Genomic DNA, 22599 nt, shown 5'->3' with positions numbered 1-22599 from the left:
TGAACACATTTTGTAAATGCATCTTGAAAAAAATCGGACCTACGCACGCCGTTTCCAGTACAACTCAAGGAAATTAATGTCGTTAAAGTCCGTATTACTATAATTTATTCTTTGAGAAAATTAAATGATAAGGAGCCGTTATAACCACAGCTTGCAACTTTTGAAGACAAATTGCTTGTTCTTTCCACGTTTATGGCCGCACAAACCACCATAATTTTCTGCGTCACACAAGTTGACTCGGAAAACACTGTTTTGAATTTGCCCTTTTTTTACCACCTGACCAATATTGACGTTACAAGCTGTTTTTGCCAACAATTTTTCCGACCGCTCTACGAAGATATGGGCCAAAAAATAGCAATCTTTTATTGCGAATATCGCGGAGATGCTTGCTTAAACTGAGCTGAAACTTCATTATTTATATGAAACACATTTCACTAGAATTGAACTAAAATAAAAAATGTCGAAATTTTGGTTCATTTGACATTAAGACTAAGCGCGTTTTATGACACGTGCAGCCTTTGGAAAAGAACAACCACTCCGATATAAAAAAAATACAGCTTTTTTTGTATGTAGTGTTATACACGAAATGTACTGTGTCAAACGAAAGATCGGTCTCTTTATTTCAGTGTTATTATCTTGATTTGAAATTTGAAGGTCTTCTTATGGTCTCTGTAGGCCAGTAAAGACAGCCGCTGTCTTTACTGGCCTACAGAGACCATAAGAAGACCTTCAAAAAAAAGGACAAAAAAGGAGAGCAAACACGTCATATTTAGAGAAGAAGTTGCAGTTTGTCGGATTCTGATAAATGCAAGCAAGCACATTTAGATACTGATCTAGTCCAACTAGCAAGCATCTCGAAACTGACAACTTCCATGCCACGACTCGCAGAATATAATTCCAAAAGTCCCTGTTTGGAAAACCACTGCCCCACGAGCAGGCTTACTTGTACGGGAGCGACCGGCATTTATCAAGCCGCGAGAGCTTCGAGAGATTGTTCGCAAGATACAAGATATGTACAGTATATTCTTTAATCATAAAAGGGTCGTTTCGGGGACGAAAAAGAATATATACATACAAAAAGAGTTCCGTACCTTCCACGAAAAGACCAATATGGCTGCCTACTATTTTCGTCACAGAAATATGGCCAACGAAACGTGACTTGACGTGAAAAAAACTCTTTTTGTCTGCGATAAATCCTTTGCGTACAAACAACTAATTTGTGTTGGTTGTCTTAGGTGTACTGTGACATGTCTTATGGTGGTTGGACACTGATATCACGCTTCTCCAATGCTGACAGTAAAAACTGGATGCAGTATAGCGGCAGCTGGTGGTATGACCGAACAACTTCTTATGGCAGTGTTACCAGTGCATCCAACAACTATGATATGATATCACCAGCATTCTGGCTCGTTCAAGGCAATTATATCAAAATTACCCGCAGTGATGACAGCTCGCATACATACCTGCTACGCACTGCTTACCAATGCATTGGGGGAAGGACGTTCAGGGGCTTTATAACCAGGTTTGGTAATTACAGATATGGCAGCGTTTGGAACAGCGATAGTTGCCGTGGATACTGTTATTCATACTTTGGAGGTAGTTATACATCCACGGCGGGTTTCGGCGAAGTGTCATGCAGCAGCAATCTTCAGAGTAGCAATTACCTGTCCTTCTGGTGTGACTGGAGTGGTGGTGATGGAGCTGTAATGATGATTGGTGGAGGAGGTAGTTCTTGCAACAGGGCGGATCATGGGATTGGTATAACAGAGGCTAATGCCGCTCGATTTGCAAGTGGCAATAGAGATTGTGGCTTTGATGGTGAGTTTGATTTTGGCAATGACTGCAACGGTCCAACTAGCTATTCCCTCAACCTCTGGATCAAGTAGATTCAATCGCGACCAGTCGTGTACATTACGTTGATAAAAAGGAAAAAAGACAGTTAACGAAGTCATGATAGTCCGTTATTCAGTAATTATTTAGTAAAACAAAGTAATAATAATAATGATAATAATAATATTAATAATAATAACAATTATATGTTGGGGAAAAATGCAACGTGCTAAACAAGACTCGGTAAAGGTATTTATAGAGCCCCGTTTTAGCAAATTCAGTTACATATTCATGCTCAATCAGGAGAAAGGAGCAACGTGACTTTCGTCATAGATCGCTTAAATGTCTTTCACCGAGTACAGAAACGTGCTGCATGAGTTCTTTCAATAAGAAGTAAGCTTTTTATGCCCTAGTCACACCAACTAAAAAGAAAAGCAGTAAAGGAAGACTGGAACAGAGGGTTTTACACAGGATTCAAATGAATTTAAACACGCTCTGTAATTTCCACATAATTTGTAATAGGCAAACGTCAGTAAGCTGCTTTTATGAAGAGAAGAATTTTAAACCGTGTTTAACTAAACAGGTATTTAAAAAATATGTTTAAGCTTTACAGAGCTTTCGTCTGAATAGGGCACTAGAGGCCAAATTGAAGGTCATAGACTCAAAACTGTACCTAAAGTCAAAATACACGAAAAGCAATTGTATTGACTACTAACAGCAAAAATTACATCTCACAGTCCAGTAACTTATCTTAGCAGTAACTTAGTAGTAACATATCCATGTGATTTGCCCCTTTGCCCACCTGCAACATAATCTTGTAATCCATAGATTAGTGTCTCTCTGCACGCACTTATTGTTAAGGAAATGGCAAAAAAACATCTCACCTCACGTTAATTGATAACCAGCTAAAAGTGAAGTGAGCTATCCATTTATCATAATGATTAAAGGTTTGTCTTGATCTTATGTCTAGTGTCAAGGCTTTTTTGAGCGGGAAGAATGACTTTGCAGTACGTGTACACTTTTTGGTACAGTGTCTCTTACGGAGTAGGATTGCAAGATATTTTTAAATATCTAAAAAGGTTAATGGTGTCAATCTTTATTCTGCATGAAGACCTACATGAACATTATTTCTTGGGCATGTCTTTGGTTTCGAAGTTGTCAAACAAGTGTTCAGTTTCCTTTATTCCTTTTAACTTCAGGAATTTCTTCACTTTTCGCGACATCTTCATTGTCCACGCTCATTAAGTACCGGCTGGTATGGAATAGGAAAGTGAAAATGAAATGTTTAAATGAAAACCCTGTTACGTCTGTGTAACCTTGTCAGTCTGAGAAAAGTTGGCAAAGCGTAGAACGAGTTACAATTCTGTCAATATTAAAGGATTAAGAAAATTATCATTCTTTTTTTACTGTTTTAAAGATCATCGTGAGATTGTTTTCCCAGAATTTTACAGATAGCCTGACATAATCTTGTCATAATTTTGATAAATTATTTACGTCATCTTATCGATCAAGATCCATATTCTCAACACCACTATCAACTTGATCGGAATATATTTTTCACTTTTTACTTACCCTATATTTTACTTCCGGTTTGTTAAAATGCTATATTCTCTTGAACTTTTACCCGGAAACAGTAAATGAGAATATTTTCCTCGATCAATTGAATCGATACAGCCTTATACTGGAAAACGAGGCGAGAATTTGTCAGAGGTATCGACGATACCCGAAACGCACAAGTCAAGCCCCTCGCAGCAACATCTTCCTCTACGATGATGGGGGCGTTCCTCGGTGCACGGTTAGTGGTGACGACTTTGATTTTGTGTAACGCTGCGTTTCTGGCTGAAGGTAAGATATACACAGTTCCATCTTTGTGATTTTATTCTAGAGTACCGTAAAGAAACAGACGAGAGTTACTTGCGATGTTCTGAGGATGGGTTGGGGGACATCAAAACAGTTTTCAACTCATAAAACTTGACACTGAATAAAAATGAAGCGCACCACCCGTAGCTTTTCTTTTACCCTTATTTTTACCAGACACAATTTACATCCTTAGTTTGAAGTTTTGAGGTTGATGTTCTCCTCCTTCTGGGCATTCATTGTAGTATTAAGGGTCATCAAGCAGTTTAGTTTACGCGTACTCGAATATCCTTTGTGACATTGCTGAATGGTTTCTTAATATTCTTAAAACTTTACGGACCGCTTAACAAAAGTTCCGTCTTGTTGAAAAAAGTAATTTGGAACCACGCAGAGGGGCCAGTTTACCCAAAATAGCTTTTGACCGAAACGAAATGAACCCGCCATTCCACCTCGCTGATTGTTCCATAACCCAATGCTCTACAATTTTAATTTCAGGACAAAGTCTTCTGCAACATGGAACGGTTAATTTCACCGTTGTATCTCCAAGCTTGCTACACTGCAGAACCGTGCAATATCCTCAGGTATTTTCCAGCTCCAGTAACATCCGTGTTCTCGCATCCATCAGCCATGAAAACGAATCGCTAAGTGTGCACGGATTCAGCAGTCGTTTGGACTGCAGATGTGACACAGAACAGCTTCCGCATTTGCTTGCTAGAGTCAGGCCTTGGTACAAATGGATCCGCTGTAGTGAACTGGAGTGCGTTTCGTGGTACGCCCTCTGGCGCCCTCGACGGCGCCGCCTCCTTCAACGCGTTCACCAGCGGAACAAAATGTGACAGAGTTGACTTTGCTCAGGTATAGTTTCGATGCAGCGTTGTTTTCTTTTTAAGCGTTCACAAATTATTTGTAGAAACCAACACGGCGTCTTAGAACTGGTGAAATTTTCCAGAGAGTTAGCTACATTGGGAGGAGAGTAGGGATGCTTTCTCCCTACCCGTATCAGTAGGGACAATTATTGGGATGGTTGCCAGGGGGAAGTTAAGTACTTACTTGTATGGTTTATTGATATTTAACTTAGAAATGTCACCGCAATGTTCCCACTTAGTTATACTTAACGAGATAATGGTACTCGAGGGACTTTCAGCTTTTGTAACAAATGTTTATTTAACGCCCAGTTACAAAAACAATGGGCATAAAAGACCATTGTGGATTATGTCTATTCCTGACCATCAAGAATGATTGCGTTTTGAGCGATTAAGTTAGAAAGAACCAACGTTTTAAGCTTTTGTTAAAATAATATTTACCTGACTGTCAATTCCAAAGTTTCTTTGAGGGGAGGGATAAACTGCCCACCTACCCCTCTCTTAACTCAAGTAGACAATAACTTCAAAATAAGCCAAAAAGTTTGATTAAGGGAGGGGTAGGCAGGCAATCCTAGACCCTAGAATCCTATACCGATCAAGGCCAGAGTACTCTGGGTGTTACTATAATATCGAGAAATAATGTAATCATTATGTCACGAGCATAGGACAATGAAAAAATCTGAGTCTCCGAGAGGAATTGAACCTATGGCCTTCCGAACACCGGTCGGATGCTTTAATCACTAAGCTGTTCGTATTCCGTAATCTCAGTACTGGGCTTATACATCTTCGTAGGGGGTTTTAGGATCGCTAATGGGGCTTATAAAACGCTTCGAAACAAGCTATACAGCAAAGCTTGTCAAAATTCGTTTTGTATTTATTGGGTTTTAATCAAGCGTCAAACGTCATAGTTGCAGCGAGAATGGGGTCCTATTTCTTTTTTCTACTAGATTTGCCCAGAGTTATACGCGTTTCGCCTCGAGTTTTCTCAAACTTTCCGTACTCATGTTGGCACTCTCATCTTAGCCTATTCCTATTCCTAACGTGAAGACCGTCGTTTAATTGAATTAAACCATGATGTGCTAGGGACAGCTGCTTTGTACATGCTATTATGAAAATATTGAAAGTCCTTGTCAACCGAAACAGCAGCTTTAATAGCTTCCATCTTGGTTTGCAGAGGTTTCCTTTTGTCCCAAAAGTGTTGGCAACTGTACGTCACGGTAGCGTCAGCAGGCCACTGGACGCCATGAACATGTGGATAGAAGAGTTACAGGAAGACCACTTTAGAGTCTGCCTGCGGGAAGTAAAAATATTTGACGGCAAGCACCAAAATATTCAGGTGGTAAGTTGGTCTGTTACGTGAGTTTTAATTGTTTGTGAGCAATAATTTGCACACGAGCTCTGTTGTTGGATACAGTTTTTGAATTTATTCATTTAACAATGAGGATTATCCAGCTGTGGGACGTTGAAAAGGTAGATATTTGAAATTTTATTAGCAACTTATTTGTCTTGTAGTTGGTAGAGCTAAGCCATGATGAACTAGGCTACAAATCAAAGAATTCAATCCGCTTTGGATTTTAGGAAGTAATACAAATATCATGTCTTGTGTTGCCTTAAACATGTGTAGCAAATGTAAAACGTGATGAGAATAAGGGAGAATGGTACTTTTGCCTTTCCTTTTTCGTCTCTCCTCCCCTTTCCCTGTCCTTTTTATCAATAATTGCAGGCTAACTTTGCTTCTTGTCCTTTCTTTACAGGTTCTAAACTATACCGAGACGTTTTATGCACCTCCCGTTGTTATGGTAACAGTCAGTCATCTTTATGACAGCAATAACGTTTATTCTGTTAAGCCAGAGAACAATGTTCTGAACGCCTGGATAGAGGTAAAATAGCGATTTTTTACTGTCATCCGTATGCTTAATTGCAACTTGAAAATTAATTTATTTTTACTTTAAAGTAGGCTGCTAACTGATAGATCCCCAACATGTTTATGTGTTATCTAAAGTAATGCGGTGAGTGTTTACGATTTGTGACCACAGGAAATAACGATTTCAACTTTTCGCGTATGCGTTAAGGCCTTGGCAGGAATGGAGAGCCAACATGATCCGGTTACTGTTCATTACACAGTTATTGGAGGTAAATATTCCAGAACTAAAATGCAGTGTTACTGTCGCTTTTGCGTTGCCTTAGCATTTCTTTAGCTTCGATCTCATAGGCCTCTTGAAACTACTGCAAGGGATGGTTGAAAGAAGGCTCAAAGAACACTTTCACTCAGTGTTCCCCTTATGTTTCTCGTACTCGATTCGAAGATCCTAATAAGTAACGATGAGTTAGGACTTATAGATCTAAACAAATTACAGAAACAGTTAGCAAATTAAGTGACAATTAAAATAATAAATTAAATGAATGAATAAATAAATAAATAAAGTTACATATGATCTGGCCAAGATTTGACATTTTGAATTGTTGTGTGTATCATTTGTTCACAGATCTTGACCCGTGCATCAATGTTTCCTGCAAGTACTTTGCAGTCTGCAAGGCGTTTGGTCCCAGAGACGCGCGGTGCATTTGCGTGGATAATTGTCCATCATTCGAGAAGCCTGTGTGTTCCTCCAATTGAACTACATACGATAACGAGTGTGTGTTCCAGCGAGAAATGTGCCATCTCCGGGCAAACTTCACTGTCTATCATCCAGGAGATTGTACAGGTAATTTTGCTTGTGAGTCATCATATTTTGTTGCATTTTTTAGACAAGTAAGTTCTTCATTGTCTACTAGCTCCCTGCGGTGTGAATAATCTCACACTTGAATAAACCTCCTCATGATTTTCACTCGTGAGTAACGTTTGATGTTACCAGAAAGGCAGTGTTTAAATTCCGCTGACGTACCTTCTCAAAAATTTGGTTCCAATTTCCTTTTAAATTCAGTCTTCATGAAAGCTTGGTTAATAGAGGCTTTATAGTTTCTAGTTGCCAAGCTCTGCTGTCTTCCTTGTGGCTTATCTTAAATTCAATTCAGTCTTGGCTGGACATTTTTTAACCAAACAGTCTTACAAGTTTTTGTTGTTGTTGTTGTTGTTGTTATTGTTTGTTTTCAGGATTCCCTTCCCAAAAAGGCCGTCATCGCCTCAGTCACAACCCAGTCTGGGCTGAAGCAGTTTGCGAACAAGTTCCACTGGAACCTTACGTCTTTTATCCTGACAAACCTGTTCAAATACAGGTTTCTGTCAATCACGTGAACTTCTCAGACCCAGCCTATGTTCACGAGGCAATGGTTGCTTGGGTTGAAGACATCATGGCGAACAATTTCACAGTTTGCGTCACACAGGCTGGTAGAAACGAGAAGAGAAATGGAGAAACGTTTGCCACAGTGGACTGGCAGGCATACCAAGGAGCCCCTGACGGGGGAGTGTCGGGTGAGATGGATATTCCAACCTGGTGGACTGGAACGAGCTGTCGTACAGTATCGCTACCCTCGGTGAGTTCAATTTGTAGTATTCTCAAGTTCATTTGCAGTGTCTTTCAACTAAATCAGCAATAGTACATGAGAGATAGGACTCTTACGGACCTGAAAAGATACTAAAATTCCTCCTGAAAGTGATGCCTATAGGGTATAAAGGAAGGAAATGATAAAGAAAAGGAGATTTTCATTTATTTTTTATTTGCATGCTTTAGTAGACCTTTTAATAAAATATATTTACATAAAATACTTTTTTCCTATCATAAACTTTAAATTGTTGGATTTATATAGCTGTCTTAACATCGCATATTTTAAGTAATTTGAACATGATACCACCGTTTCTTTTTTTCTTGGAAAATGTAACAAGAATTCCGTTTTTAGGTTTTAATTCTATATTAAAAATGTATTTGAAACCTTTTTCTAACAATGTTCCCTCTGATTGTTGTCATCACAGAGAAAGTTTACTTCAGCGCCCACAGTCCTAGTGTCAGCGGAGCATGAAAGGCGCGGTGTAAAGCATGATGGTTCCTCTGTTTGGGTTGAAGATGTCACGACAACCTCCTTCAAGATCTGCGTCAGAGAGTTACAAAACTTTGACGGCGCTCATGAAAGCATTCATATTGTAAGCTGCTTCGTTTATTTGTTATTTGCACTTTTAACCACGGGAGTACGCACTTTATGCTCATTTGACGGTCTGGTGGTCCAATTACCCTTTATACAACACTTTTCTGCTGAGAATGCACAAGTTTAGGCAAAATAGGGCATTACTGAAATTACGAAGAATGTTGTTGGAAATAAAATTGTCTTTAGGGTTTGAAAACCTTTTTTACATTTGCCTTGATGGTTTTGTATTGAAAGTTACTGTACGACTTTACCTCTTTTGCTTTGGCCTTAAAATTACAATTTGTTTAGTGTAGCAGATGTGTGATACGATTGCCAGAAAAAAAGAAAAGAAAAGAAAACTAAGGGCTTTTTTTTAAACTTATATAGTGTCAACTTCCGTCTAACACAATTTTCATGTGTTTTTTTTTTATGTAAATTATTTTATACTCCCCCAACTTGAAATGGTAATCTGTTAACCTGACAATTAATTTCTCCGTTGGCAGGATTGGATAGCTTTTGAAGAACTTCATCGACCACTTTTCAGAGAGCATGGTGCTATTTACTTTTCCAATGTGAACAAGCCATCTAAGGATATGAACTATGCCTTTTGTGAGGTATGTTCTCTCTTTTCTCCGCTGGAATGACCTTCTCTCCAACCGAACTCCCCTCGACTCAGTGAGTCGCCCCCTCACTTGCGCTATTATGGTTCGAATGCTTTCTGCTTGCGGTTTTTATTCATACCCTCTGTTATCTTGGATATATACACGAAGGTGATTCCCATGTTCAACTCCAAGACCCGCTTTGTACTGAAATAACAAAATTGTCATTCTCCTACTGCTGGGATGTCTTAAATTTCGTTTCCGCTTTGAAATGTTAATGTTATATTTAACACTAGCCTTGATTAATGCTTCAATTTTCGCTTTCTCACTTGTTTTTCTTTTCTTTTGTAAGGACGTTGTCTTCAAGAAGCATTACAATGATTCTCCCGAAGTCCTGGTGTGTGCAAACCATACAACGAGCGGAGGAAACCTTAATCCACTGTACAACTCCATATCAGCTTGGGCTGAGGTTAGAAGTTATTTTAAAATGAAAGAGCGATTTTTCAATCAATAAGCGTTATAAATTTTCATTTCAATTTTTTCTAAACAAGGTCTTTACATAGGTGCGTCGCGGTGTAGGAAGTGAGTCATGTGAGTTTATGAATAAGTTGCCTCCCTTGCCCTCTGTCATGGGGTTGTAGTATGATAGCAACAGGTGTCAATAAAACGCGGAAGTGCAGACGGGGTCCATTGTTTTTCTTACTTGTTTTCTTTCGTTTTCTCCTAAACAAAACAGAAAAAGAAATAAAAACTAAAACAAATCAGCAAAGATAAAGACAGTGGATCCCGACCCCGATGGCGAATTGGCGTTTTACTGACAATTTATACTATGGGGCTCAGGGGATGTCACTACGAGCGTTTTTGACTGCAGCTGACAGTGAAGCGACAGCTTTTAGCAGCCAGTTCTCTCTGATTACTGCGCCGTTTCTCTGTCAGTACATAAACAAGACCGGTTTTAGAGCCTGCGTGAAGGAGCTGTTTGTACAACAACATGATCCTCTGTCAGTATCATATGCAGTCTTACCAGGTGAGAAAGCTTTGAAATTTTTATGATGTCACTCGGCAATACGTGTGCATACTGATAACTGATTATGAAACTATCTTCAATGAAGTCCATCCTGACTGCGTTGTAACATGACGAGAGAGAGTCGTGGATGGGAAGACAACAGACGTGCCCTCTTACAACACATTTTTAACATGTGAACAGTAAGCTCGGAGGTCAGCATACAAAGGCGCCACTGGCAGCCTCTCTCAGTCCATTGATGAGCTTACTTTACCCACCCAACCCATGATGTGAATGATGTGATGTGTGAAGGATGACCACAACACCGGGGTCTACGTCCCCTACTCTTTTCGAACAGTGGCGTGGTTTCTTTTATGTCTCACAAGAACCAGATAAGTGTAAGAGCTTGTAAGTGCTGTGAGACGGGACCTACGGTTTTTCGTCCTTATCCGAGAAGACTAGAAAGTCTAACCGTTTGGAGATGTCATTACAAAGGCAGCACTTTCTTTTCAGTTATTTAAAGACCCTGAGTGTTGGTCCGGCCAGGGTTCGAACCCGTGACCTCCCGCTCAGCAGACCGGCGCTCTCCCAAGGCGGTGGTATGACAAGAAGGTCTTCAATGCAGTCGAGCAGACGGGCGATCTTTTCTTTTCTTATTTTTTTCTGGCATATAGCCACTGCAAGCTACAAAACTTCCTTGTTTTTGTGAGAGTAGTCAGTTTATTTGGTCCTTTCTTTAGAGCTGGAGAGAAGACGTATTTCTTATCTTATTTCCATCCATTTTTGTGTTCTAAAGATGTTTGTTCACCCGGATGGAGCTTCTACAACGGTTCCTGTTACTTAACAAGTGAAAAATGTGAGACTTGGACCAACGCAAGTTTAATCTGCCGATCCATGGGAGCTAATCCACCTGCCATTGAAAGCCAGGAAGAAAACGTATATGTTCAGCACAGACACAACGGTGATAAGGCTTGGATTGGTTTGAATGATATTGCCACTGAAGGGTCAAGCTGTTTTTTTGTTGGTGAATGGGATTTTTAGGATCCTCACTGAACTTGACACGACACTACAGCTGTATTACATTATGCATGTGCATACAGCTGCTTGTATAATGGCATGCAAGCATTTTTGTGCTAACTTTTGCTGAAGACAAACCTACATATTTAGGAAAAAGGGATTAACATCTCAACTTCACTTGTCTTTGCCACATCAAGTTTCTCAAGGACTTAACAAGACTGTACAAAACCTGTGAAAATATTGAGAATTTTGCTTTTTAAAGATCAAAATGATCTAGTATTAACTAGGTTGTGCCTCTGTAATGATGATAATATTTCTAAAAAATGTATTTATTAATAAATAATTGTTTTTTTTTTCAAATTTGGTTTCTCACTAATCACAGGCAGCTTATCCATAGGTACGATTTGTCGGCCCGGTTCCTTTTTTTATTGGCATCGCTAAAAATCTCTTTCACTGCTCTTTCACTGACAGGGCGCTCGACTTCGAAACATTTACGATTCCTGATACATTAGAATCGTCGGGTCTATAGATAAAAAGGCCTGACGAGTGTCGTCATTAAACCGACATTGTAAACATTATTTGCCATTTTTAAACTAGATTATAACGAATGCACCAGTAGCCCGTGTTTGAATGGTGGGACCTGTGTGAACGGTAACAGAAACTTCAGCTGCATCTGCCCTCGAACACAAAAGGGAGGACTTGTGAAGGTTGGTTAAAAAGCATATATTCGAATGTATCAGTGAAAATGAGAAAATGTCAGTTCACGTCTTAAACATAAAGAAACTATCTTTATCCCTTTAAGCTTGTTTATGGTGGGTATACTTATTATTAACTCTTTTAACAATTTATTAATGGTGATTAGCCTTTTTAGGTTGTAAGTTTGTCTGTCAGACTGAAAAAATTCCTGCCTATTTTACGGGGGTGAACGTTATCATCATCACTATCATCGTCGTCATCATTTTCATTGTATTTTATAATCATTATCATCATTGAATTCGATTTTCTCATGATATGAAGAATTATGGAGATCAAGGAGGGTATGCCAACACTCTCCGAGATCTGCATTTACAATTCTCGTCCACGCATAGCCGTGAATTCTTTCGCTATTTTCTTGAGCTCTACACTGATGTTCAAACAACTAAGTTGCCCCGTTTCTTTTTTGTGACGTTAATCGTGGATAACTTGCGTAGACGGCAATTATTGACGCCTGAGTGGCTATCGTCAAGGCTGGTATAATCTAAACATTTTCCAAATGACAGTCCAGTTTCCTAATGACAGTCGATTGACCGTAATTTAGCACTCATTCGTTTGTATAAACTATGTACCACTCACACCTTATTCTTTCTACGATTCAGAGTTCGATGAGTGCTCCAGTAGTCCCTGTTTGAATGGAGGAACTTGTACTGATGGAAAAAACAACTACACGTGTACATGTCCTTCCCCATTCTATGGGAATCAGTGCCAAGGTAAGAAAACACCAACTTTTCAACTCATTAGGAAATCCTGTTTTGTCTTGGTTATTTCGGTCGCCTGCAGCTGCATCTCCTTGTATTTCTTGGTTAGAATTATTAAGTACAATATCGACCGTCCATGTATTTACTTTCACAGGTTAGGGGGCTCTGGTATTGTTTGCAATCCGTTCCGGCGTGAATAGTTGAGAACAAACTAGCTCAATTTTTCTGCTTTAGGGAGTCTGTTGACAACTCAGTCTCTTTAAAATTTCTACTCTCCGAAAACTCAATAACAATATAACTGATATCAGAGCCGATCTATTACAGTTTTTGTAAAAGTTGAGACAGTATTTAATAACTCCAGTCTCCAAATGCGCATCAGACAGTGACATGCAAGAACGTTATAGCAACAACCAGTGGATCTATTTTTTAACAGAAACAGATGAATGTCAGTCCAACCCTTGTCAGAATGGTGGGACGTGCGTGGATGGGGTGTACACTTTCACCTGCTTATGTAGAAGCACTTACGAGGGCTCTCTTTGCCAAGGTATGAGCGCTATGTGCTTTAAATTGCATTTCTTTTTTTTTTTAGAATAGGATCGGAGCCTTATTATCTGATCAAGGTTCAGTGGGTCTGGTCTTTTTTAAGTGTTGTTGTTTAGATATTGGTTAGGCTGCTTTACTAAAAGAGTTAGTCTATTTTCTCCTTTGCTATTTATCATTCATAGATCCGGCAGCGACGTCTTGTGCAAACCATTATTCAGCTGGGCGAACAAGCAACGGACTATATAACATCAAAGTCAGCGGCGCAACCTTCAAAGTATAAGTACTGCTAGTGCTCTTTCTGATTTTGATGCTCGTAAGATATATTATTCTGGGGTTGCTTTTTGAGTTAAACTTTAAGTTCAAAATAAGTTAACATATTTTGCTACGATTCAAATCTGCATTTTATTCGTGAACTCATTGCTTGAGTCCTGTAAGAAATTTTCCTTTATTTTCCATTGAAACAAGTGCAGAGATTATTAAAAGCCCGCAGGGCAAATTTCGCTGTAGTCGGCCGTCAGACATTGTCCACCTAATTTTGGAAATTGTCCGATCTATTTTACATTACGCTCGGATACGGGTTTTCTGTTAAAAAAAAAGTGAATTGTGACAGGATTGATGTGATAGTTTCTAACATAACTCGATTAAAATTTGTGTAGGTGTACTGTGACATGTCAAATGGTGGCTAGACACTTATTTCACGCTTCTCTAACGCTGACAGTAAAAACTGGATGCAGTACAGTGGTAACTGGTGGTATGACCGAACAACATCTTACGGCAGTACTACCAATCCATTAGACAATTATGACATGATTTCACCGGCATTCTGGCTCGTTGGAGGAAATTCCATCAAAATGAGTCGCAGTGATTACAGCTCACACGGAGCTTTATTGTACACAGATCAGAATTGTCTTAGTGGTGGAACATTTAGAAACCGTATAACTGGTTACGGAAACTTCAGAAATGGCAGGGTGAGGAACAGTGACAGCTGTCGTGGAAGTTGTTATATTCCGGGCGGGGCTCATGGATATGGTGACTCTTCCACACCCGGATTTACTCATACTGATTGTAGCAGCAATCTTCAAAGCAGTCATTACGTGTCTTTCTGGTGCGATTGGAGCCAAGGTGACGGAGCCGTGATTATGGTGGGTGGAGGAGGTTCTTCGTGCAACAGAGTGGATCATGGGATTGGTGTTACAGAGGCAAATAGCGCTGTGTTTGGCAATCCAGCAGAGTGTTATGGCGACTTTGGTGATAATTGCAATTTTCCAACAAGTTACTCTATCAATCTATGGATCAAGTAACTTCGATGGAACATCTTAGCTTTACTTGAATAATTTTTTTTATTTTTTATTTTATTTTTGTAAAAGAAGACACGCTTATTCGAGCTTTTTGCAACAACTAGTCGCCCCGTGTAAGGGAATCCGGATTCCGGAATCCGTGAAATAATTGCTTGTGAAATCCGGAATCCGAGACGATTTTGCTCGTGGAACCCGGAATCTTAGGTTTTGGAATCTGGAATACTGCTCAAGGAATCCGGAATCCCTCTAACAGTTAAAATCCAGAATCCAAATTTTACCAACAAAGACTAGAGCACAGTACCTGGAATCCGGAATCCACTGCATGGAATCCAGACTCCAAAACTGTCTTGGATGGGACCCTTACATGGGGCGAAATTAATTAGCGTTTATCAGTTAACAACGTAGATAAACAGATGAAAGAGTAGTAACCTGTGAGCAAGCTCTCCGGCCGTGTGGAGGAGTAGCGAGAAGTAGTTTGAAGAGACATGTTATTTCTAGAAGCCAGATAAGTAGAGGAAAGTGAACAAATCGCTCATATAAGTAATTAATGTGATGAGTTGCAAACTTCGTATAGCTTAAATTCACAACAGCAAAGAATGAAAAAAAAAAAAAAAAAAGGAAAGAAAGAAAGAAACGCAATGTACTTACACACTAGAGTAATGAAAGAAACCTTCTTAGCCTTTCTGTTTATGTATCGTGGTTAGGGTATTTGGTTTTGGACGAAAGGCAAAAAAAGGGTCGGGCGAGAACATATCCTACCGAAGGAGAACAAAACGCTAACCATGGAATTGCATTTGCTTCAGCCGCATTTTTGAAACAGTAAGTTAGCTCCCATGAAATGGTTCAGTTGAGCTTTAACTAATTGCATCTATTTTGCCGTGTGTTATAGATGAGGTCAAAGTGTACCAAGAAATGTCCTGCGAGGGCTGGGTGACGCCTTCGGTCATCCAATTGTTTTTAAAATACATAACACAGAAAACCTTGAGATGCCTAGTAGTAATCACTTGCCATGATTATCACTGTTAAATTCATTAGTGTTTTCGTTTAATTTTCAAAACTCTCCCCGTGTTTTTGGAAGCTATCCGTCCGTCGAGGGTTCGGTTATGGGAGTTTTGTAAGAATAGAAAATTTACATGTAACTATCACAGTCCCCCAACTCCCCACCTCCCCCCCCCCCCAAAAAAAAAAAAATTAATAATAAGACGAAGAAGTGGTCCCACATTTGGAGAAGTCGCTTATAACATGTTATAATTATTATACTGCCTACCTTTTCAGACGTTCAGATGTTGCATTTCCTGGTCACTAAATATTTTGTTCTTTTAAAACAGCTTCTTACACGAGTTAATTATTCAGCTTTTTTTTTTTAGCACAGACTCGCACCGTTTTCATCATTTTTATTAAAGGGTGCAATCTGGTTGGACTGGAAGCCGAAAGCTTAGTAACGTTTTGTTTTCCTGTGGTTCCTTAGGTGTCCCGTCGCTATATAGCCATTACCATCTCTATTTTTGGGTCTATCATTATGACTTGATTTAAAATCCTAACACACCTGTTGCGTAATTCTAATTGCACTAAGTCTCACATATTGTGGCGCGTTCAAACAGTTTCAAATTATTATGACTATTATTATTATTAACTGTCCGTCGTGATGTTAGGACTCCCTTGTAGTCCTTTATCTTACAACTAATATTTAAACCAGTAAAAGGGTTTGTAATTAGCTAAATGTGTATTTCAGTTCATCTTTTCTCAGATGATGTTTTACTGCCCAGCATCTTCTCACAGCATTATAATTACAGTTTGCAACCTCTAGTCAATATGTAAGGGCTTCACCAAAATTTTCTAAGCTTGTGTATTCTCCATGCAGACAAGAAAACTTAGGTATAGGTGGCTCAACCCTAGGCTACCATCTTTCGATGCCCTGGGCCCTTGGAGCAATCCTCCCCGAGTAACATCTACAAATTGTTTATCATGAAAACAGGGACCTTACCCTGGGTGCCAGAGGCTTTTCGGTTTCCGGTTCTCGTGTCTTCGGCCTGTGGCCGACGAAGACCCTCGTCGTACGCGAGAAAAAACCTCTGGTACCCAGGGTACGGGGACCATTCAATTGCTTTTAAATGAAAAATATCCAGGTGTACGCCTTTTTCGTACATTTACAACAGATAATTTAACAACATAAATTGGACAACCAGTCTTTTTACTCCACAAGAGGTGCTCTGGTCCCGGTTGCTCGAAAGATGGTTAAGTTAAACCCAGGATTAAGTCAGATTTTGAACCAGGTTTTCTTGTCTAAGAACATGTAACGCCAGCTAACAAAAGACTTTTGAGCCTTCAATCCGCCAGAGATAAGGTAATAATAACACAAAATCTTACTCTAAGCAATACATGGGAAGGAAAAATTCAAACATGGGACAAAATTTTAATCCTGAAGTAGCGCTAATCGGCCTTTCAGAAACCGGGCCCTGGCTACAAAATGTCATACAAAAAATTGAAGAGACGATACCGATACATTTCAAAAACAAAATGGAAACTGGTGGTTGCTAAAAAAAGTGCGAAACAGAAAATACAGGAACTGCGGAAATTTTAGTTTGGTGCAAAAAACGAGACTGTCTTTATCATCAACACTTTTTGCCCTACCTAACCCCTAACCTTGAAGTCTTTATTTACTTCATCGCTTTTATCGAATAAATTAGCGGAATACGCAACACACAAGAATGGTTTATTATGATATGTTCATTTACAAAGCGTTTATTTTTTCACGATCTTTCCTGTGAAACTGAATGGCTGACAAGAACAATCTTCAAACCTTCTATACCATTCTATGGTCATGAGGTGGTGTACTGATCTGGTTTTTCTAGTTTTAGTAGTACTCGCTCTAGGATTAAGGATCTGCTTTAGTTTGAAGACTTATGAAACAGAAAAAAGAAGGTGTGTGGTTTTTAGTCTTTGTTATTACTGTTTTTATCATGGGACTCGTACATGTCGACCGTATGAGTTACATTCGAATCCATAGCCGGGTGTTCTGCGAAACGTCGGATGCAAATTGACGCGTCTACATAGTTACATAGTTAGATAAAAACATTCCAAAATTATTCTTTTGGATAAAACTGGAATGAAACTACTTACTATTTTTGTCATTCGGATACGACGAATAAAGGGAAAACGGGCTAACGTGGTACAATTTCAAGCAACGTGATTCTAAATCTCTTTAATATATAGAAGAATCTTCATTGTGGATTAACTCCTTGACCATCTCCTTCTCTTCTTAGGTACAAATTAAATATGTAGCGACTATATTTCTCTGAGCAGTTAATGTTTGTTTAGTATCTTTTGTATTTTAATCCTTTCTTGCGAGAAAACATCCATTCGGCTTTCAAAAACGACTTTTTTGATGATGTGTATAGGCATAACAAGAAATGGTTTTATAAAACTCCGCGGACGCCCATTTGAAATATCTTGAAGGTGGTGAGGAAAAGAAAGATAGGCCTCAACGTTTGGTTCGAAATCGCTTCAGAAGAGGAGTTGGTGCAGCAGAGTAATTTTCAAGGAGTTATGATAACTCCTCTAGTAGGTTTAATTTAACTCCTTACAGTGGACTTATGTTTTAGGGGAGTTATTTTAACTCCAAAAAGGAGTTTAAAGAACTCTTTCTCAGGAGTACAAATCACCCCCGATATTGATCAAGGGTTAAAATAACCCCCAAAAAGGAGTTATCTAGCCTGAATTTCATCCGATCACTTCGAGACGTTATTACTGCCTCAGTATAACGTCTGAATCGACCGGCCGTTAATGCCGTCCAAAAACTTCACTACTCGTTTGCTTTAATTCATGTAAAAGACTGCAAAACACGATTTTCAAGGGGCAAACCAAGAAATATCGTTTGGAAATGTCTACATGATACAGAATAGCTGACAGAATTGCTTTACTCTTTTCGACTGTAATTAGTCGTAACTCGTCGTCTTCCGCCCCTGGCAAAATAGGTCTCCCAAGACCTAAACCGGAAAAAAATTCGCAAAAAATTGCGTTACTTCCGATTGCTCCCAAATTTGGCACAACGGAAGTTAATAGATTTAGCCAATCACCTGCCTAGTTCCAGCCCCTGTGGACTTTTGACCGTAACACACTGAGCTTTCGAAACTTCGAATTTTATGGCGAGTCGCGGGGAATTTTTGTGAGCCGGTTTTGCGAAGAATGCAAGCTTGAATCGACGAATGTCAACCAAATACAAGTCAAGCAAACTATTCTGAAAGATTTTGGAGGATAACAAGCAAAATAAACGCGAAAATTGAAGTAAGGAAACACTTAGAATCTGTGCATGCAAATCGCCGATCGCCGAACTCTGTGCCACATGTTCTTGAAACGGCGACGATTTCCTTCCCGTTTTGCCTTCGCTTCGCTTTTCGCCGTGAAATTCTTGCTTATTTTGATGAATTCTATCAGCAAATTCATGTCTGCTTGTCTCTAACTCGATATTTCTTTGGGAATCGAGGAAACAAAGCGTCTTAGTGAAGTAAACATGTGGTCACGAGGTGACGCCAAAGGATTATGCTAATTATGATAATCCAATTAGCATAATCATGAGAGCGTGCAGAAAAAAATTTGTAGAAAATTTCTAGTCGCTTCATGTTTTAGAACGATTTTAGTTTTTTTTTTGCTTAGATATTGATGAAAAAAATTTCTTACTACCATATCACCCAAAATAAAGAAGTTTCCTAGCTGAATGACATTCTTTAAAATTTTAAAAAATTTTTATGCAAAATATGCTTTTTAAATTTTTTTGTGGCGGAATATTATGGGTTTCCTACGACCGAAATATTTTTTTTTCGAAAGGGTATTCTTTTCCCTTTCCAATGAGGTATAGCTTGATATTGAACTGTAAATAACACCGGAGATATGATTTTTTTAAAGTTACATGGCAAAATACATTAAAATAATTTAGGGAAGACGTTGCGAAAGCGAAACTCTTAAAATGCAAGCGTTTCTTTTTTTTGGTCTTCTGTAGTCGCTAAATGGTAGGTCATGCTCCCAGGCGTTCCTCGCAGAGACCGTGGAAACTGGGGACAAGAATCCTGATGATTTTCCTTATACGCAAATGAATCTCGTGATGAGTATGCGGTTTAGTGTGGCTATGACTGAAATAATGTAAGAAATCACGCCAAGTCCCTGATCCAAGTCCTGAAAGAAACAAGCAAAAAAGCTCCAAATGACTTATCCTTAACTTCTAGATTTACTTTTGAACCCCCTTCATCAAGAGATCAAAGATACCTTAGGATCATATTAATTTTGCACAATGTCACTTTTAAAATAACAAAAAAATGTGTATGTTTGACATATTTATAGTTTACACATGCAGAGGATTGGTCAACTAATGCATTCCCTCAGCAATGTATTTTTCAGCCTCACACTAGTGAAATTGAGCATACATGTATTTTTGGTTGGAACATTTAAGCAACTCAAACAATGTAGGGCCATCACCAGTCTCAAATACTTGATATAAAAGCAACAATTAGAGCACAATCTGTTAATCAATCATAACCACTCACTCTCAATTCTAAATCTTCCTGTCTTACGCAGTGTCATAATAGGACCATTTATACGAGGAAAAATAAGACGCGTCTGAAGACGCGAACTGTACCATTTATACGAGCATGTCTTATCTAAGACGAGAACGGCTCGTATAAATGGTTCTCGTCTTATTTCTGTTCTTGACTCGTTTTCATGTAAAATGTTGCCCGTAGCAACGGCAATCCAACGTGGCGCGCCAAAAATTAACGCATGCGTACTATGCGTTCGCGTCTTATATAAGACGCGAAGGTCATTTATACGAAGTTTTTCTCGTCTGTGGTCTGTGTCTCCAGCTTCGGGACTACAACTGTTCACAATTATAAACTTTCCACCTTTTATAAGAACTTCATGACATTTTTCCAAGACTTTGATCATTTCATCATCAGTAAAAATTACAAACAAGTTTTTGATAATGATGGTATCCACTTTTGTTGATTGCGGCACATTTTTCAGGATATTTCCCATAGTAAGTGTTATTCGATTATCAGGAATCCCCACTTTTGCTTAGAACTTTTTGGCACGTTCAATAACATCCGGGAAATCAAATAGAACCCCGTTGACGTGCTCACATCCAGGTAATTTAAGTATGCGAGACAAAAAGTGACCCTCTCCTCTCCTGATGTTCATGATCCGTATACAGCTACCCCTGGGGTACAAGGTGAAAACACTTGGCTGCGAACTGAGCAGTTCCAGATAGCTCGGTCATAATCATGTGCGAGTTCGCAACTTTTTTGCCGTGAACCCACTTCTTGTATGAGATTCTCCGTTGTTGCTTTTACACGACCATACTCTGGGGTGCGAATTTTGTTCATGTAGTCGTAGATGGTGATGCCATGAGCAATGCAAGCAACGCTGTATCACCGTTTTTGACCGCATCAGAAAAAACCAACATACTGCTCCACACTTCATCGCTTCCATTATAATAAGCAACCATGTGTCCGAGATTCGGTCCTTTGTCTCTCCTTATCAACTCCATGGCCTTATTAGCCTAAAAGACTTTACGCCAAAAGTGACCAAGTATCCCCCTTAGTTGTCGTTTACTGTTTGTTTCTTCTACTCAAAAATAAGCCATTACACGCCAGTTTTATCCATAAGAATTGTTCTGGACAGTTTTTATCTGCTTATTTTCTATTATGAGAAAATCTCAACTTGAATCTCAGGTTTGCCGTTTGCCGTAAAAGTTACTCTTTATCTTCCTAATGTTTCCTTCTCCCCCTCCCCCTCCTGCTTCATTCCTAGTTTTTGCTCTCGTCCCAGCTTTCTCTGCGAGCTCGCGCGGAAACGCTTGCTACGCAAGCTAAGGGCGACTTTGTATTAGGTTATTATATTGTACTGGTTCCCTGAGTGAGCACCTGGTTTTTTCTTTCATCAGTAGTTCAAGTAGCTAGTTCTTAGATTTTCAGATCTGAAGTAATGTGCTCACAGCACAAAGCCTGATCGTTATACCTTAACCATCATTTCGCAGCGTAATATGCCTTGTAAGTTGAGACTGTGTTGCGATCATTTGTCGCCGGCCAGTGAATTAAACTTTCATATAAATTTCACGTTATAATATAGTAGCGAATCCAAGAATAGACTACAAGAACTTTGTCTATGAAGGCCTGAAAACATTTACGTAAGGAATTTGCGAATATTGATGCTATTGCACATGGGCTCTCACATCCCATTTGATTGTTCTAAATGCAAAAGGCTACGTACTTAATCGTACGTGGTCGTGTGGCAAGAGATTGAATCGATCTTCCGCCTGAGTATTAGAAGTTACTTGGGGAAAGGGGGAAGAGATAAGCGAGAAGGGGAGAAAGTTTAATACCTTCCCCTCCCCCCTCCGTCCTCTAAAATCGACTCTCCCCTAACTCCTAAGGAAAGCAAAATACACTATGTTTACTCAGGCTAGAGAATTTTCGGAATATGCGACTGTCCCCAGACCCCCAAATCTTCTCCGTTCCAGACCTCAAACCAGCTGTCGGAAAATTTAAAATGGATTCCAAAGAAAGCACATCGTCATTCATGTAACTATAATCTGTTCGGATGCGAGTGCCTCCGTCTTACGGGACAGATTTTGCGGTTGGTAACGGTTTTAGCTCTCCCCTTGGGGCTGTTCATACATTCTTTTTTCTTCTTATGTTGACGGAAATGATTTTCAAGTCAAACACATGTATTAATTTTACACCCAAACTATAAAAGCAATAAAAGGAATCTCCTTAGGTTTTTTAGTCATGCAATCTGTTCGTTTCTGTAAGGAAAAAACCCTTTGCTGATAGAGCTTGCTCTTTTATTACTGTGACGAATTTTGATGAAGTGTTAGGCTCAATTTCTGCCGCTCTCATGAGTCCGGTTATTGATCCTCCCTGACAGTGGCTGGTAGTCGAGCTTAAGGAGCTTAAGTGGGGTCCTGCGGTGTAAATGGCATAGATTGGTTAAAATAGTTGCTGCACACCTTGGTCCGATCCCGCTATCCAGCTACATTGATTGGTAAATTCTTCTTGCTCCCGATGGCGCAGTGGCGAGAGCACTCGA

At 39.4% G+C, this 22599-nt stretch overlaps 1 protein-coding gene, 1 long non-coding RNA gene and 2 pseudogenes across 2 annotated transcripts in view; 3 read left to right on the top strand and 1 right to left on the bottom strand.

Annotated features, from left to right (window-relative positions):
• Positions 1-1892, top strand: part of LOC140935924 (uncharacterized) — a 25039-nt gene extending 23147 nt beyond the window's left edge. Inside the window, exon 18 of the mRNA XM_073385499.1 lies at positions 1236-1892. Coding sequence (XP_073241600.1) covers positions 1236-1886 — 651 coding nt within the window. The 3' untranslated portion in view covers positions 1887-1892. The remainder of the gene's footprint in view (positions 1-1235) is intronic.
• The window catches only part of LOC140934210 (uncharacterized), a 129491-nt pseudogene extending 107951 nt beyond the window's left edge, over positions 1-21540 (bottom strand).
• LOC140935926 (uncharacterized) lies at positions 9552-11203 on the top strand. Its single transcript, XR_012165274.1, has 3 exons — positions 9552-9677; positions 10145-10235; positions 11008-11203. It is a non-coding gene; the product is annotated as an uncharacterized lncRNA (long non-coding RNA).
• On the top strand, positions 12250-15126 carry LOC140932816 (uncharacterized; annotated as a pseudogene).
• Positions 21541-22599: the final 1059 nt, after the last annotated feature.

This window comes from Porites lutea, chromosome 4 (assembly GCF_958299795.1).
Source record: "Porites lutea chromosome 4, jaPorLute2.1, whole genome shotgun sequence".
Taxonomy (NCBI): Eukaryota; Metazoa; Cnidaria; class Anthozoa; order Scleractinia; family Poritidae; genus Porites; species Porites lutea.
Note: the sequence above shows the minus strand (reverse complement) of the source record. Positions and strands in the feature narration are given on the sequence as shown.